At 44.0% G+C, this 19,242-nt stretch overlaps 1 protein-coding gene across 1 annotated transcript in view; it reads right to left on the minus strand.

Annotated features, from left to right (window-relative positions):
- Positions 1–19,242, minus strand: part of PAPPA (pappalysin 1) — a 243,408-nt gene that overhangs the window by 168,670 nt on the left and 55,496 nt on the right. Inside the window, exons 4-6 of the mRNA XM_053204718.1 lie at positions 16,077–16,370; positions 8,428–8,620; positions 1,892–2,013 (exon numbers count right to left, since the gene is read on the minus strand). Coding sequence (XP_053060693.1) covers positions 1,892–2,013; positions 8,428–8,620; positions 16,077–16,370 — 609 coding nt within the window. The remainder of the gene's footprint in view (positions 1–1,891; positions 2,014–8,427; positions 8,621–16,076; positions 16,371–19,242) is intronic.

Consider the following 19,242-nt stretch of genomic DNA (forward strand, 5'->3'; position numbering starts at 1 on the left):
TTCCTACGGTGGTCACAGGTGAGACTTGTTCATTCTGTGCGCACACAATGTGTTGTCAGCTGGAAGAGACATGCATTTTCTTCCAGGAAAACCCAAAGTGGGTTCTGCTGGCATGGAAAAGTCACGACTATGGATTTCAGGAAGAACTTTCTAACGAATGGAAGGCCAAGGAATGTATGAGCTGGTGCTAGGAGAGCCTCAGTAAGGGAGGGCAGGAGGGGGATTCCTGCACTGGGTGGGAACTGGGGCTGGATGACCTAGCCACCCCTTCCAAGTCTGACAGCCCGTGATTCTGTGAGGCTGAACTGAGGGCTTCTCCCAGACATCCCTCTTGCTTTACATTCCAGATGGATTTGTTTAGAGTTCCCAAGTTCAGCTCTCATTTTTATTTTAAGCTACTTTAGAAGATAACAAAATACAGTGCTGTCATTTTTCTCCTTCACTTTCCTCTCTGATCCCTCTCCCTTGCTTTATTCTCTGGCTTTTTCTTTCCAACCTCCTTTCTAAAAATATAAAGGAAAAGAGGGGAGTTCTCACTGAACCTCAGTGAGGAATCAGATTCTGCTCCCTCTGATGGACTGTGGTCCCCACCCAGGGACCATGGACATGAGCTGCCCTGCACAGAAGCAAGAGGGACCGGGCGGTGGGGGGGGGGGGGGGGGGGGCGGAGTTCTAAGCGGAAGTCTCTGAGGGTAAGGGAGAACATGGGGTCTCTGCCAGCCTGGCTTCAGACACTAGATCTGAGCCCTAAAGAAGGGGACATTGCAAAAGGAAACTGAGTAGGCAACTTTCCATGAGATTCTGTTAAGTTCCAAGTGGCTGCTGCAAAGCCAAGTGACCATGGAACAAAGAATTGGGTAAAAGGCACTCTCTTAATTTCTGTAGAAAACCCAGTAGGTCTGGCAGTGTGCAGGACTAGAAGACAGCACAGAGACTGTTAGCCCTAGGGAGGTCTGGGAGACCCCCAGACGGGGAGGGTCTGGTCATGGGGAGAGCCCACAACAGTGGCAATCACGAGGTGCTTCCCTCAAGTGTCTTGCTGATAAATGGATCCCAAAAAGGAGGGTACATGGCAGAAAACATTGAGAGGGATAGCTGTGGTGTATATGTGGATGCCCTGGGGATTCTCAGAAACAACCAAAGAAGATAAAGACTACTGAAACCTTGACCAACCCCCGCCCCCCCCCCCCCACCCAGGTATGTGTGCTGATTCTAAGGTGATCTTGAACAAACAGGCTGTCGGGGTCAGGAGGCGTGTATAAACACACATACAAGCTGTGTCTTTATCAGGTGTGTGGCCTCAGGCACTTGTTCACTATCTCAGCACCTTGGTTTCTTCAAATTTAAAGTGGGATGTCAAACCTAACACAGTGAAGAGTTCAAAGACTATGTGTTGAATCGACACATGAGTATTGGCCTTGATCTTGGCCGAAGGGTGCAAACTTCTAGTTGTACGATGGATAAATTCTGGAGTTTTAATATACAACATGGGGACTCTAGTGAATAATATTGTATCATACACTTGAAAATTGCCTAGAGAGTAGATCTTATATGTTCTCACCACAAAAAACAAAAAAGTATGAGATGATGGATGTGTAAACTAACCTTACTGTGGTAATTACTTCACAATGATACATGTATCAAATCATCACTTTGTACAATGTGATGTTAGATGTCAATAATGTCTCAAAAACACTTGGGGGAAAAGACAAAAACAAAATTTTAAAAAATAAAATTAATAAAAGAATAAAATTATAAAAATAAATAAATAAATAATAAAATAAAATTTAAAAACTTGGCCTTGAAGATTCCATAAAGATCAAATGAGATAGTATGTAAAGAGTTGTTCTTTGTACCCCTAACCTGTAAATGAGCTTCCAGGTGGCCTTACCTTCTGCTTCCCGAGGACTCCAGTGTCCTGATGGGCCACAGGGCATCGGGGAGGAGGCATTAATGGCATACTGCACCAGGATTCTCCCTTCCAGACAAAGTTCACATGCTGATCCCAATTCTCTAGGAGGCCAAGGAAAGAAGGGAAATGCACTGACTTAGGAACGGTTGAATGAGCTCCTGATCCAGGGCAGAAGACACAACAATTCCACATTACCCTATCCTCCTTATCCTCGCCAAAGATTCCAGAATATGAGCATAAGTGAAATTCCTCCCCAGTGTTCAGCAAAGATCTTATTTAGGCCTATGTGGTTTCTGTCATAACGATAGATACACTTGTTTAATTTCAAGCAGTACAGAATCAACAGGCCAACTACTTACTACCTGTACTTATCTTAGTTTCATCAGACATTCAAGGCTCCACTGAGGACTTGATGTGTGCTTGTGAAAAAATCTTTAGTCCCATTTAACCTCCAATTTTATTCTTTTAACAGTGCTTATCAGGTACCTCCCATGTGCCAGACACCATCCTGGGTCCTAGGTATGAAATAGAAAGAAGGCATGACCTAGTTCCTTCATTCAAAAATGAGTGGGTGAACCAGATGGTGCCTATAGAACCTTCCAGCCCTGACACTGTGTGGATGGATGAATCACCTTTAACAGTGAAAAGCAGTTTCTTTACCATGGTATCAAATTCCTTTTAGCAGCTTTCCAAGGGGCAAGCCAATCCCTTGAAGGGAACAGCCCTAGAAGTGGAATATTACAGTGGCTTCCGCTACCATCTAGTGTCTCATGTATCTGGATTCAATCTCCCCTTAGCCACAATAGCCTCTGGGATCTTGCTTGTTCTCCAGACTTGGCATCTGTTTAGGAGGCAGCTGCCAGGAGGGGAGAGGGATCAGCCCATTATTTCTCAAAATGCAATGGTCCTGCCAATACCTCTTTCATCATTCCTAGAAGAATCTTTATCCCTTGACTACCTGAACGATACAGTGGAGGAGCCTTAGGGATTTCCCTTCACAGAGAAGCTCTATAGCCCTTGGGATCACATGGTAAGAAAGAGTATACTTGTAAGCATCTGTCTATTGGTGTTCCCCATTCCTCTTCCACACAGCTACCAGGGAACTCATCCCCAAACCTGTATCTTAACAGATCATTCTCCTGCTTATCTGCTTATATGGTGGTCAACATATGTGGATGGGTGGATGGGTGAATGGGTGGGTGGGTGGGTAGATGGATGGATGGTGGATGGGTGGATACTGGCTGGGTGCATTGGTGAGTGGATGGGTGGGTGGGTGGATGGATGTATGGATGGATGGTGGATAGGTGGGTGGTGGATGGGTGGATAGATGGGTAGGTGGATAGATGAATGGATGAACACCAGTAACTCAGACATGTTGCTAAGACTCATGACTAACCTAGTCTAGACCCTCAAATTGCAGAATTTGCATCCTCAGCTTTATCACTGTAAATATAAAATCATACGTAGGTAGAAATTTTGCAAGCACATTGATATCCAGTGGTAGGAGAATGATGAAATAGCCTAAGATTAACATGGTCAATAAAATGGTAAGAAGTCATTACAAAAATGTTCCCTGAAATGTCATGGAATGCTATAATGTTAAGTGAAAAAGTTGTATTCAAAACTGAATTTATAGCAGCATCTCAGTACTGTTCAAATAACTTCAATATTACAAAATATTGGCAGCAATGTCTGGGTGGTGGAACAAGTATAGGATGATCCCCATTTTTATTCCTTCTGGTTTTCTGAATTTTCTATATATTTTGAATATCTAGGAGTTACTCCTGGACTAGCAATCACAATAATTATACAAATATACTTGTAGACAGGGAATGAGGAGTGGAGAGAGAGTTCCTTACTCTGGAAGGCTGAGTTCCATTACAATGACCACAAACCATGCATAGCAGCTCAGAGTCACATGACTGGCTCTATGATGACAATGAGATTATAAAGGTTCTGGGATGGAATTAGGAACCACACTGACCTTCATGGACATGGAACCTTTCTTTCTATTTCTTTATATGTCATGCTTCAGATGACACTCATAGAGTGAGTGCCCTGTACTTCACAGAGTTCTTGACACATCCTTGGTTTCCAATAAATACTTTGATGAGTGACTAAACCATCATCCACCTGACAGTAAATGTGCCTTGATTGCACAGAGCCCTACAAAGTACCTTTCATCATATTCAATCATTGGTTCATGTATTCATTCATTTTTTCATCTGTTCATTCAATGGGTAGTCATTGAACAGCCTCTAGCTGTTAGCACTGTACAAGTACCAGACATTGACCATCGAAGGGTGAGGAAATTAGATGTGCTACCTATAACTCATAGAGCTTGCAGCCTGGTGGATAGTCCATAAACAAGTAGACAGATATAAAATAACAGGCTCATTAAGTTCTAGAAGCAAAGGAAATGTATGACGTATGCAAGAATACCAGTGGGAGAGGTGTACTGGGCTAATTAAAATTGGAACAGTCATGAAAGGCCTTAGTGAGGGAATGCCATCTATGGTGAGAGCTGAAGGATGACATAAAGAGTGGATATAAAGTATTCCAGGGGCAGTCGCAGGAACATAAAGGACCTAAGCAGGAAAAAAAAGGCTTGGTGTATAGGGATCCCAAAGGAAGTGTGAGTGACAGGAGTCACGAATGAAGGAAAGAGTGGTAAGAGAGGCAGTTGGACAAATAGGCAAGGATTAGATCATGGGAAGTCCTGTAGACCACATGGTGATCATACATAAAAGAAATGGGAAGCCACTAGAGGGTTGTAAGCCACTGGAGCCACTCCAAGTCATGGAGCAACATGATATAATTTACATTTTAAAAAGATTGCTCTGAATGCTAAATGAAACATGGACTGAGGAAAGAAGGACAAAAGTAAAGCCTAAGTCAGCAACTAAAAAGCAATGGTGTGATTCTGGGCAGTGGGTCATGTTCCCATTTTACAGATTAGGAAATAGAAGATCATGAGTACAATGTACTCATGCCAAGGTTATAGCTTGTAAAGGCTTTACCAAAATCAGGACGTATCTATACATCCAGGGAGTATATAGTATTTTTTTTTTACCTCTGGCATTTATTTGATTTTTATTTGCACCTGTATCTACACACACACACACACACACACACACACACACACACTCTCTGAAATCACAGATGTACAGGATGTTAACACTGGAAGAGATCATCTTTCTCACCTAGGTTCCATGAGAATCAAAGCTTAATGCTCAAGTCTGTGCTAATATGGCAGCCAGCAGTCACATGTGGGTCTTTGAACATAAGTTAATTAACATTAAATAAATTTAATAAATTATAAATTAAATAAATTTAAATAAATTCAGTTCCACACTTGTCACATTTCAAGTGCTTCATAGCCAGTTGGCTAATGGCTACCATATTGGATGGTACAGATAGAGAATTTCCATTACTGCAGAAGTACCATTGAACAGTGCTTCTTTAAGATGTCCACTGTGTATGATGAGTTTACTTCTCTCCTATGCATCTAGAATGGTACTCATTATGTACCATTCTAAGGAGAATTGAGAAAATAGTTACTCAAGTCATTTTCTGTGTTCTGAGATTTGCAATAGGAACCTTGGTTGCAAAAGGCTAGATGCCCTTTGGCTTACAGATCAGAAGACTGAGGCTGAAGAGGAAGAGGAAATGAATGAGATTGCAAAGACTTGAGACCCAGGTCTCTTGCTTCTCAGTCCAGAATTCTTTCTAATACCCCACCACCAATTGTTCAGATAACTGAAACCATTCCATCAACACATGTTTGCAAGACAGATAAAAATAAAGGAGTTAGAAAAGCCAGGGGTGGCCTTGAATTATTTATTCAGTTGCCCATGTGTGAGGACACAGGCTGTGGGAGGATCTGAATATGTTTTTTTAAGGAAAACCCTTGTATTCTCTTAGACCACAGATGTGAGGAACAGCAGGAGGACGTAGGGATGGCCAGGGGCGAGAGGTTGGCATTGATGGATGTAGCGGAAAACACCAGAGATTTTGCAGGGAAAGAGAATTTTCAAGTAGCTAAACAGCTCTGAGAAACTTCGTATGAGATGGGAGCTAATATTTCTTGAACATAGAGGGTGTGCTAGGCATACCACAGATGTCACATGTTTGTTGAATTCCCCACAAAATCCAGCTGAAGTGGGCACAATTATGGAAGAAGATTCAGAGGGTCAGAGAGAATAAGGTGAGAATGCTTGCCAAAGGCCCCATAGACCAAGAGTGGTGGAGCAGGGAGCGGAGTGCAGACAATTTGTCAGTAGAGCTTGTATGCTCTGCACCAGGCCAATGCACATGAGTGCAAACTGAGTGTATGCGGGAGTGATAGCTCAATTTCTTTGTAACAATTTATTGAACTGGTGGACCAACTTCCTTTAGTCATAGCCTATCGTCTATGTAGCTGTTAACCCTAATTAGACATGTTTCTAAAATGTCAGTTTTAATTTAACATATGATAACTCCGTTATGAAATCTTAGACTGAACAGAATAGCTATTGTACGAGCCTCAAGTACCAACTGACTATAGGTTATTAAAAACATATTGATTGGAGCTGAGGGTACCATGTAATAGAGACCTATCTCATTACACAACAATTAACCCTCCAATAGGTTTCCAACAATCAGATGGTATTTATTTAATGGACAATAACTGCTTTATGAAATATAAATTAAGTACATACACAGGAAGCTTCATTTACAAAACTTCCATTTTTAAGTGGAATTGAGGCCAAGGCTTGATCAAAAGTCTGATACTTCTCATCGCCACAGAAAAAATAAATAAATCTACAGGCTGCTGGAGAGCCTGCTCTGAAGTGTCACATGAGGTTTCCCAAACCCAGCTCTGAGCTCCCAGTGAGGGCGGCTGGGGGCAGGGGAAGGGGGTTTTTATAGAGGGCCCAGGGATTACATTTCCTTCCCCTATGAACACATGCACCCAGCTGCCAGACAAAGGTTCTAGATTCAGGGACTGATGGTACTGTAGAAAATTAGAGATCCCATTTGTTTTAAGAAGGCTCCACGCCTGGTGAGAAGCCCAACGCAGGGCTTGAACTCACGACCCTGAGATCAAGACCTGGGTTGAGATCAAGAATTGGACACTCAACCAACTGAGCCACCCAGGTGCCCCAGAGCCCCAATTTAATGTGGCACCATGAACTAATATGTATTTACACACACACACACACACACACACACACACACACACACACACACGAGAGCTCCTTACCACCTTCTGTGGCTCTTTTGAGGGTAGGGGTAACACCCCCTTCATAATTCAAATTTTAGACGGACTTAATGAAAACACACAGGGGCCAGAGACAAGACGCTGCAAAATGTGAGTCAGAGCCCAGCTCCCACCAACTTCTACGGGCTCTTGGTCAAATCTCTCAGCCTCTTTCAGCTCCAATTCCTGCCTTACCCAGCAAATGAGGAAAATGATTCCCCCTTCATAGAGTTACTAGAAAGAGTAAATGAGACTCTGCAAACAAAGCTTTTAATGCAGAATCTTTCCCAGAGTAAGCACTTAATGAATGGCAACAGCCACAACCTCAGAGAATTATTTGTTAATAATTAGCTGGCTTTTATTTTTGCCATCATCAATGGTATATCATCAGTATTAGATAAAACACTCCCAAGAAGGGCTGGGATAGAGGTTAAGACACTAATAAGCCCTAAATTAAAGGCAAGGGTAGATGTCAACATCTTAATCTATTTTCCCGACTCTTTAGAATCTGTTTTCCTTAAAGCCTGAGCTCCTCAGAGGGTCTCAATGCTGAAAGGCATCACAAGAGACCCCTGGATTCAGGTTCATGCCTGCAGACCACTGAGGCATCATAAGACACACGTTTCTGAGGTAGAAGACCACTCTGCAAGGGAAAGTAACTTGCCCAAGTCAGTACAGCTAATAAGTGGCAGATGGGGGAGCAGAACTCCTGTGCCTCGGTTTATCATTCCTGGTCTTCTAAAAATTCTACCTTCAATTCTACAAAGAAATACTGTGCACAAAGATTCTAATTATATGTATTATACATATATTATATATATATTTGCATGTATATTCATGTATGATATGAATATGTATATATACACATATACACCTTGATATTTAATATATACTATACATATATTACAATTACCCATTAACCAGGGGCAATTTCAAATCCTGAATGCATGGAGAAGAGATCAGGACCTCCATCCCAGAGGATAGAGTTTCCAGGTATTTCAGAATAAAATAAAGTTAAACATTCATTCATTGAAAGCATGCATCATTACTTATTAATTTCGATTAGCAATCATTCATGTATCCCCTGACCCCCAAATCTACAACATGCCTATCTGGACCAGTCACTGTTAAGTGGCTGAACTGCCAGGGGCAGTTGAACAAGAGAGCAAGGACAGAGAAAACAGCACAACTCCTCTCCAAGACTGCTTCCCTTCTGAAGTCCCTTCTTCTTGGCAGGAGAGAGAGGGATCACCACTTCACAGGCCACACTCACCTTTCAAAGAAGTGGCCATCGATGGGTGGAAACCACTCCAGCGTCACGGAGTCGGTCGTGTGGCCCACGATCTGGGGGGCCAGGGCGACAGGCGCCGGCTTCCTGTAGGGCTGCCAGCTCTGGTACACCAGGTCCAGGTAACAGTGCATTCTGGCAACTTGATTGGGCGTGAAGGAGTCCGTACAGTCGTCATCTGCGAGCGGGCAGAGGGAGAGATAAAAACCTGGCTGCATGGGAGGGCATGAGAGAGAGTTATGACGTCTCCCAGGGAACAGCCAGCCAGCACCCCAGTCCTTGCCAACACAGAGCTGGCCTCTTTCAGTGCTTAAGAGTTAATGGTCTGTGCACAAATGAGTGCAGTCATCACCTCTGGAGGCAGGTGAGAGGGAACAGGAGGAAGGGGAGGGTGGATGGGACTGAGCAGCCCAGAGGTCACAGCTAAGGACAAGGGACAGGTAAATTGCTTTCCATGGGCCCCCAAATCCCTGGTCAGTAAGCGATGTATTTCTTTATTCTGCCCCTGCCTCACTACTCACCCAGTATCTCCCATTCATTCATTCATTCGTTCATTCATTCATTTCCTTGTTGATTCACTCACTCACTCCCTTCTATTCACCCATACATTCATTCATCCATTCCACTATCCATGGATGCAGTGATACTGTCCTTCACAAACCTTCGGAGCATCTATCCCATATTCTCTTCTCTGTCCCAGGGGCCACGGGAAGATGAAACTTAAAATGTTCCTGCCCCAGAGGAGGGACCACTCTAGCTACAGAGTGAAAGCCAGTTTGTTGTATGAGTCAAGGCGATCAGAAGACTGTTGACGACTGCAATGCTGACCACTGATGAACAAGAGACAGCACGTTGGGGAAGGGCAGTGCTCCAGGGAGGCTTCTGAAGAAGGAGGTACTTGAGGTCAACCAGACTGGATGGCTCAGATGGAGAAAGAAAGGTCAGGACTGTAGGGAGCTACAGGACCCAGGGACATGGTGTCCTTTGCAGTGAGCACAGCCAGAGGCAGGCAGCCCTAGGAACTATCAGGCTCATGTCCGTCCTGGGAATGAGGACAGCACTGTCACTGGGACATTTGCTGTGTGCTTAGTATAAGCCAGGCATGGTGCACTGGGCCTTGGACACATTTAACACTCCCATGATTTGGGGAGTAAATACTATGATTTTCTCCATTTTGCAGAGAAGGGAATAGAGGTTGAGAGAGGTCATGCAGCTTTATTTAAGATCACAATGTTAGGGATAGATCGAAGACTCAAACCCAGGCAGTCTTGATGCTAAGACCATGTTTCGAATCAATAGAAGGACGTCTGAGCATAAATGAGACCCTGTATGGGAACAGTATCCTGCAGGTGATTGATAAATAGGATGTGAGCCTGAGTTTGAGCTGACTGGAATACAATCTCTTAAATGTCTTTAGATCAAATGACCTTCAGCCCTACCCTCTTTTCGACCATGTGGACTGAATAGTATCCAAGACTCGCCTCTCAAGGAAGAAGCCTGCCTCCTGTCTACCCTTCCAACAGCTTTATTCAACTGCCTCAGGGGCAGAGCAAGGCACTGTTTTCGCTTGGTTTCCAAAAACACCACTTCCCAGAGGTGTCGGCCAGGTCAGGGTTTCTGCAGCTGGGCCCCAGACAGAGAAGCATGGGGCTCGCCAGATCTTAAAATAAACCCGCCACTGGGAATCCTGCAACATAAACTGACTTCCCCCTTATCAAACAAACAGAAAATAACTTTGGGCAGGTGCTAGGCAGTTGGATAGGACCTTGAGAATCCAGCTTGGGGAAGGGACAGGAGTACAAGGAGGTTATACACAGAAGCTGCCTCTGATCTCCTGAGTGACTTCTGACAGTCTGTCTCTTCTCCAGCATCCTGGGGACTCCTTCATATGTTTGGAAGAAGCAGTAGAGCCTGGTGTCCCTTAGCAAGTATCTTTAGCCACATACATCTCCCTTGAGCCCTGATGTAGCCATCTAATTCCTTGGATAACAAACATTCTATGGCTCCCCATTGCCTGGAGAATAGAGTCCAAATGTCTCAGTCTAAGAAGGGCCAGATCATTGGGTACGTTTTTCTTTGTTGCTGTGAGCTTTGCCCTTCTTAATGCAAAAAGTGCACTTGGAAAAGCCACTTAATAGGTTAGAGTCAGGAGAAGGGACTAAGAAAGTATGGATAAAGAGTTAGACCAATACATGAAGGATCTGGAGTCAAATGGGCAAGTGAATTCACGACTCAGTGCCTCAGTTTTCCTATCTGTAAATGGGGATGATGGTGCCAGCAAGAGCATTCACCTCCGAATTCGGTTAAAGGGTAAGGGGAGTAGAACACAAAGAACCATGATAAATGCTCAGTAAATCCTCACTGCCTCATGATTGCGAACAGCACATGTGTGTGCGTTAGAAAACCAGAAGCAGGAAAAATCCCAGAATTTAAAATATTCATTCTCTTTGATGTAGCAATATCACATTCAGGAATTCAATAGACATATATTCATGAAGAAACATATGGAAAATTTAGGTACAAGGATATTTTCTGAAGCATCATTTATAATGGTAAAAATATCAGAAATAACACATCTGGCTATTAATAGGGGAATGTCTATGTATGTTAAGGCACAGGCACTGAGTAGTATACTAATAAGTCACTTCCAAAAGAGAGAAGTAACTCTAAAACTCAGGTCCCTCATGTATAAATTGGGGACATTTAAATTGACCCCACTCCACAGTGCTGCTGTGGGGACCCAGTGAGCTGGAGGACATAAAGCATTTATCAAGATGAATGGAAGAGAAAACCAGCATTTTTTTTCCTCCAGACACTCTTATTTGTGCGTTTCTTCCTTTTCTCCCAAAAGAGTGTGTTTTCCATTAATGATTTAAAAATTAGCCATTTGCATGTTTCTCAATAAAAAAGAGTATGAAAAAGAGATAGATGACAGAACTTAGCAGGAAAACAGAAATGCATGTGAACTTGAAAGTAGAAGTCAGCAAACGTCTGTCCCAGGGTACACTGCTTAGAGACTTAGGTGCTATCAGAATCTTGGGGGAGGTACCAAAGGGTTTCCGTTTATCACAATGCTCTGTCTCAATTAGCTCATGTCTAGAGTCAGTCCCTCTTGGCTTCCTGCCTCCACATGCCTCCCCTCCCGACACGTGATCTCCAGGACCAGCCAGCCCATCTTATCCCTAAGCCGAGAGGACTTTGGGGATCTCATCCCCATGCTGCCGTCCCCATGCTGCTGGTGCATTGCCCTGACTTTGGTAACTGAACTTTGTTCTCCAGAACATGTTCCCCTCTGCAGCATGGAGACTGCAGAGCACGGGAGGTTGGGTCATGGACCCAGGGCTGCCATGTGCTGTGGAACCCCGAGCAAAATGCTGGCCCCTGCCAGCCTTGTTTGTACCCATTGTAACCATAGGGAATAGTGATACTACCTGCCTCCTAAAGCTAATGAGAGCATTTAATAAGCTAATTCGTGTCTAGTATATGGATAACTATAGCTGTCCCTTGTAAGAATCCCTGACTTTTTGGTTTTTATTAAATAATGATAGTGATAATAAATGATTATATTCACTGTAAAATATGTGGAATGTGCCAAAAATAGTTATGAAGAAATAAACATAACCCTAAACTCATTATCTAGAGATAATACAATTAATACTTAGTACATAGGAGTATATGTGTGTGTATGTATATGCATATAAATATTTATAATTCTCATTATCATAAATATATTTACATCATATATATACATACATTTATATACATACATATATTCATACACACACACACATGCCAGGTCTTACACTGTACGAGGTTCCCTGACCATTTTCACATTAAATAGTTAACAAATAAACCCACTAATATCACTTAGGAGAACTAGTTATGGTACCAAGGACAGTTCTAAATCCTTTACCTGCATGATTACACCTACTATCACAAAAGGAAGGTGTGATTATCCTTCATGCTATCCAGGAAGTAAGTGAGGCTCGGAGGAGAAGTCACTGCCTAGGGTCAAAGGCTAATGCAGGGAGGATTCAAGTTCAGTGCCTGCATGCCCAAACTTGGTGCTCTGCACCAGGTTACTCTGCTTCTGTTTACCCCTCTTCTTCATCTACTACCCTATCATTAATGACCACATAATGTTCTATCATACAGAGGCCTCACGATTTATTACAACAATCCATTCTCATTGGACTTGCAAACAGTTTCTAATTTTTCACACACATAAGCATTTTTCTTCAAGCCTGGCAGGTAGTAAATACTTAATTGATACTTGGACAATGAATATTGCTAAGAACATTCTTATGATTACATCTTCAAAGAAGTCAATGAATTTATTTCTGTAGGATCTATTCCTGAGAGCTGGGAGCGCAGGGTTGAAGCATCCATTTGTATTCAAAGGACCTGACGTGCAGAATGAGGGTAACAATACACTTGTTCCTGTAGGCTGGAGAAGGCCTGTTTTCTTCACTCTTGAGGAAGACCTGACTGGACGGTGCTCTTGGGGGGGCCTCCTATGGCCCATCATCTTCAGAAAGTAGAGTCTAGGCTTCTGCTTTTCTACCTGCTCAGGGCTTATCCAACAGCTCAAGGTGACGGTACTCGCCTGGTGCTCAACTAAGCTTGCCCCGATCAACCTGCCTGGTGTTTGCTTGAACTGAGTACTTGGGACCCCCTCTATCTCCCTTAGCATCAGAAACAGAGCCAGATGATGAATGATTATAAGCACAGGCTCCACAGTGAGAAAGGCTTACCTTCTTTTTGCTGTGTGACCCTGGCAAGTTCCTTAGGCTACATGAAACCCACACTTTCTGATCTGTAAAACAGGTTCAGTAAGAATAGCACTCACCTCGTTGGGTTATTTTGAGGACTCTATAAGATAAGCCTATGAAGTGTTTCACAGTGTGTGGTGTATCATCATAGGCACTCAATAATTAACGCAGACGTATTGAGGTGCCTGGATGGCTCAGATGGCTAAATGTCCACCTGTTGGTTTTGGCTCAGGTCATGATCTTACGGCTTCGTGGGTTTGAGCCCTGTATCGGGCTCTGTGCTGGCAGTGCAGAACCTGCTTGGGATTCTCTCTCTGCCCCTCCCCTACATGTATTGTCTCTCTCTCAGCATAAATAAATAAATTTCAAAAAATTTTTTTAAATAAATAATTATTGTAGACCTGTGCTGACCAATACAGCAGCCACCAGCCTTTGGGGTTATTTCAATTCCAATTAATTAAGACTACTGAAGGCTAACAATTCAGTTCCTCAGTCTCACTAGCCATATTTCAAGGGCTCATGAGCCACATCAGGCTAGTGGCTACCATACTGGACAGCATGGACACAGGACATGTCCATCTTTACGGAAAGTTCTAGTGGACAGCACTGCACGAGACTCTTTGCTCAACCAGTGACCAGGCCTGAGGAAGAAGTGCCCAGGAAGGAAGGAACCCCAAGCAGTTGACCCAGCAGGGTCCCCACCCTCTGGCCAGGACTTCGCAGCCTCTGTGCACAGCTCTCCCTGGCCATGAGAACCTGATCCTGTTCTGTATTTTGAATTTCATCCAACTGCTTTTGTCACCTCATCTATCAGAGATCCTAAGGAAAACAAACATTTCAAAGCTCGTGGTCGCCTTGAATATGCTTTTGCGGGTGTAAGTTTGTTATCGTAGCTCAGTGAATTAGTTCTGCTGTTAATGGGTCACTGAGCTGAGGGGTTCCTTTAAAAAAACAACAGTAAATCAATCACCCTTTAGATCTGTACGAAGGGGAACAACAACAACAAAAAAAAGATTTAGTTTATGGGGGTCTAGTAGCTAGTGGCAGCTCTGAGGCCCCTAACAGTCCGGCAAACTTCCAAATTCATGTTATTGTTTATTTTCCATGTGCATCGAGCTGGCCAAGGAAAGGTGCTACAGAAATGGAACGTAAGTAGGGCTGCGTGAAAGGACAGGGCACCGGATGTGGGATGTCAGCTTGGCTGGGAAAGGGAGCCTAGTGGAAATCTGCTTTTGAGGCAATACCCAGCATTGTGGTCTTTTTTAAAGACCTAAACCTAAAGACCCCTTTATGGTGCTAAGGTTGGGTGGTCGACACTTCCACAGATCTCAGGTTTGAACGACATGAGCCTTAAACTGAAGAGGCCCCCAGAAGTCATCAGCCCAAACAGGAAGGCAGAAAGACCCACTGGGGATCATCAAATTCACTGGGTTTCAGCAGCAATATCCTCTCTTCCAACACAATCTGAGGCAAAACCCCGGAAGAAATGGGAAACAGTTGACAGGGAGCTTTCCTGGTTCAAAGAGAGATGGAGTCCCATCTAGAGCTCCCCAGAGTCATGCCTGATAGCTCCTGCACCCCCATCTCTGTGGAAGAGAATATGAAAACCAGCCTGGCTGTTCTGCTTCCTATGCATCCATCTCTAGGTCTCTTCTGAAGAGCTGCACAAGAGCAGAAGAGAAGAAAATGCTTGGGGTCAGATGCGTGACCTGGGGCAAAGGACTTTGGTGAGCTACAGTACTGCCATCTGTAAAATGGAGATAGTTTCTACCCTACAGTTTTGTTGCCATTTAAATGAGATAGTGTGTATTAATGTCCTCTATGAACCACAAACTTTTATACAAGCAGAAATTTTGTTATTGATAAGAATCACTTTTGCATACCTTTATGAGAATTTATTCATTTTCTTCCCTCCCTTTCTTCTTAACAAACATTTATTAAGCACCAGTCTCTGTGCTAGGTGCTGGGAATACCATGAGGCATTGGAGATAATATCTGCCTTCACAGAACTCACTTATTTTCATAGGGGCAAAAGACACTTAAATTTAATATTATAATAAAATTCAATGCTGGGCTACCATGTGCAATTTGTGGATTGGGCCCTACGGTTCTTGGTCTAAGAGGCCAGCAGTGAAGGCTGAGATGGCCTTGTTTTAATTTTCCAAAAATGTTCTAAGGGCTAGAAGTGGCCTTGATATATTATTCTAAAAGAAGTACAGGACATCCTTGAACCCAAAGAATGAGTCTTTAGCACTATTACTGATGGTATAAGAAAAGAGTTTTGACAGGATATATGGAATCAGGAAAAGAATGTCCCCATCTCATGCAATTTGCAAAACCAAAAGCATTCTATTTTTTTGTAGTAAAATAGTAAAAGAGGGTATGAGAGATTTATGTTTAAGAAAAAGCTGCAGTAAAAGAAAAAAAAGGAAGAAAAGGAAAAAGCTGCAGTAAGCACCAGCTTAGAAAAATATAGCTGCAAAATTAGGAGGAAACTTCTCCAACGTTCCTTGGATCCAAAGATTCCATTTTCTTGAGCGAAGTGAGACCCAGAGAGGGGATGTGATAGACCCAAAGGCATCAGGTGATCCAGAGGCAAAGCTAGAATCTACCCAGGTTTCCTGATGTTGGGCCCCAGTCAGCCTCCTAAAGTGTGCCCTTCTGAGGAGTCTTCAGATACAACAGCTTCCAAGTACCCCTGAGGTCTCACACAAGGACTATTATCCTGATTGTCTAGGATGAGGGACTGTTGGGATGAAGAAGTCTTAGTAAAGGAAGACCTTGCCCAGGCTTCTCTGAGCCAGGACCTGAGCCCGTGTGTGACACCCGGCCATGTGCTCCCTGCAAAGCAGGGGTCCCTACCTGCATAGCTCATGAAGTTGTTGTAAGGGGTGTTGAAGAAGCTATGGAAGCCACAGGTGTCATTCCCTGGCCCCGGGTCACCGCAGAACTTGTGTTTGGGGGCCGGGTTGGTGTCACTGCAGAGGTCACCAGTCTCAAAGGAGGGCTCCGTCTCCATGCAGGGATCACTGCAAGACTGGATCTCTGAGATGCCTCGGAAGATGTGGTAGAGACCCAGGCTGTGCCCAATCTCATGGATCATGGTGTGGGTATGCCCAGGAATGCCATAGAAAGACGGGTTCAAGACAATGCCACCTGCAAGGGGAAAACCAGAGCATTAAGCAAACGGGGTACCCTGCTTCCTGGTGCAGAAATCCCCCAATCAATCGTGGGTAAATGGGGTGCTGCCCAAAGTAACCACAGGCTTCTCCACCCTGTGACTCCACTGCCCTGAGTACCGTTATGACTTGTGAAATGAATCATTGCTTAGGTAGGAAGGAGTCCCAAGAGTCATTCTGTGCAATCCCTTTATTTTTTCAGATGAAAACACCAATGCCTAAAGAAGTAAGACAACTTAACCAAGGTGCTCTCAAACTTAAAAGAAGGAGCATGATTGGCATTTGAGGACTTTGATTTCTGGGCTGGTAGATGTTTCTGCTGCTACCTTGTCCTTCAACAGTAAGGCATGCTGTGGTTTACAAACATTCTGCACACTCTTGTCCAATTGAAGCCCTCATGATCAGATACCTTGGTCCCAGTTCTGGGCTCTTCACCAACAGTGTGACGTTGAGCAAACTGATTACCATCTCTGAATCCCACTTCATCTCTGGTGCTCTATGAGAATAAGCACTCAGGATGGCCAGCATCATGTTGGGCTCATCATTATGACAGTATCATTACAGCCAATGTTTCTTGAACATTTATCGTGTCCTCAGGCCCCGTGCTCAGTGTTTCATGCATCTAATAGCACTTAACCAACTCACAACCCCTATAGGAGTACACTGATTTCCTAGACAGGTTAAGTCACTGGCTCATGATCAGGAGTCAGTAGGGTTTCAAGTCGGGATTTGAACTCAAGGTCCTTAGCTTCCAGAGTCAGGCCCCTTAATGAGTTCTACAGCTAATGCCAATCACACAGCCTGGAATATCGTATCTCATTAAATGGCGGTTGAATCTTCGCTGAATGCTAAGCCAACTACAGAAGTTTTCTGAGGTCTAACTAAGCACACGTAAGCAGCTAGCATAACACTGCACATTCAGTGGATACCTTACACTAATTACTCGTTACTCTCAGAGTGTCTTGAGAATAAGCAGCATGATCATCACTTGAAAGGTGACTTAAAATACAGAATCTGGGGCCTCTCACTCCAGACCTAGAGAATCAGAATCTGTATTCTAACAAGGGCGCCAGATGACTGGTCTGTGTGTTCTAGTTTGAGAAGCAGTTGTCTACCCCACGTGTCTTAGAAGATTGAGTCTGGCTTAGCTTGGGGAGACTGATGGAACAGATTGCAGCAGAATCAATGGATAGCATGTTTCATGTTCAGTTTAGGCACTGGAGAAACACATATAGGCTGGTAGGGAGATATTTAAACTTTAAAATCCAACTGTGTTTAAGAGGAGGTTAAAATTCAGGTCTGAACATTCTGCAAGTAGCGATTTTAAGTGCAGAGCGGTGTCTTATAAAAGAATGGTGATGGGGCAGGGCCTTGATTTGAACTGGCAGGCGTGGGGGGAGTTTTCTCTTGGATTGAACTGCCGGGAGGGCGAGCTTGCTCAGTCATGGGGCTCACAGAGTCTATTAATTCTGAACTGCTCAGAGCCTTCTAGCACAAAGATAAAGATGTATGAGAGGGTGTGTGGGGGTGTGTGCACACATACGCGTGAGTGAGAAGGGGCAAGCAGAGAGGCAGGGAGGAAGAGAAATTGAGACAGGAAATCTCTCTCAATTATTTCCTGTCAATCATAATATGAAACATAATCCCCTTCCCACCCAAGCCTTTTTCCAGGGATCATGGCATCACAGCAGGAAAAGATGGTAAAATATATGTATGGTTCTAATAAGTTGGGTTTGGTCGGGTCTGGTGCAGAGAAATCACTTCTGGCCAGCATTTCTCAGGACAGGAAGAAGACAGGTTAGGGGGATGGGGACAGTTAGCCTGACAGGAGAGGCAACCCCCATTCCACTTGACCCTGCTGTGTGATCTTGGAAAAGTGACTTTGCATCTCTGGCGAGCTCTAAAATAAACAGCTGCAACAGTGCCCATGGTTCTCTGTCTCCCCATGAAGCTTCAACTTTGAGGTACTGGGCAGGTGGGTGGAAAGGTCTAGGACCCCACAGGTATTTCTAGGGATGGTGACAGGATTGCAGACTTAATGTCCGGGCCACCTCTGTTTGTTTTACCTCATCCCCTCCTGACTCACCCCTTTTCAGAGCGACAGCACAGAGCTCGAGTCCTGTTTCACTGCCTCTCTTAAAAGGTGAAATAGCTTGAGCCTGACATCATCCTGAAATACTATAACATGCTATGGATTTATAGCCTTCTGTATTTCTGGTCCTGAGCCAGCCTCTGAAATTCACAGAATCATCAGGAGTATTTTTCTCTAACTTAGAAGCCTGCTGTTCAACCCCTCTAAGACACTGATGAAGAGACTTTCAGCTGCTTTTCCAATAGGACGGCATTTCAGCGCCGAGAACTGTCCCTGGAGACCATCTAGTCTAACCCGTTCATTTAAAATCTGAGCAAACTGGGACTTGAGGAAGGAAAGAGACTTGCCTAAGGCCATACTGCCAAGTGGAATCATAGCCGAGAACAACCATGTGTATTGCTCTGGGCCAGCAGGATTCCCATACATCGTATGAGGCACGCGATGGAAACGGATCATCTACCCTGAAGTGTGCCTAAGCTGCACACTCTTTTCTGCCCAGCCTCTGTCTGCCTGTCTCCCTGTCTATTCCACCCAATCATCATCTAGCTCAGGGTTCCTCTGCCTCAGCATGACTGACATTTTGGACTGGTTAATTCTTTCTGGCTAAATCTATACATTTCGCAGCATCACTGTCCTTTACCCACTAGATGCCAGTAGCATCCCCCCATTTGTAACAGCCAAAAATATCTGGACATGGCCAGATATCTCCTAGGGGCTAAAATCCCCCCAGATGGGAACCAATACATATTTATCTTTG

The sequence above is a fragment of the Acinonyx jubatus genome, chromosome D4, assembly GCF_027475565.1.
Source record: "Acinonyx jubatus isolate Ajub_Pintada_27869175 chromosome D4, VMU_Ajub_asm_v1.0, whole genome shotgun sequence".
NCBI lineage: Eukaryota > Metazoa > Chordata > Mammalia > Carnivora > Felidae > Acinonyx > Acinonyx jubatus.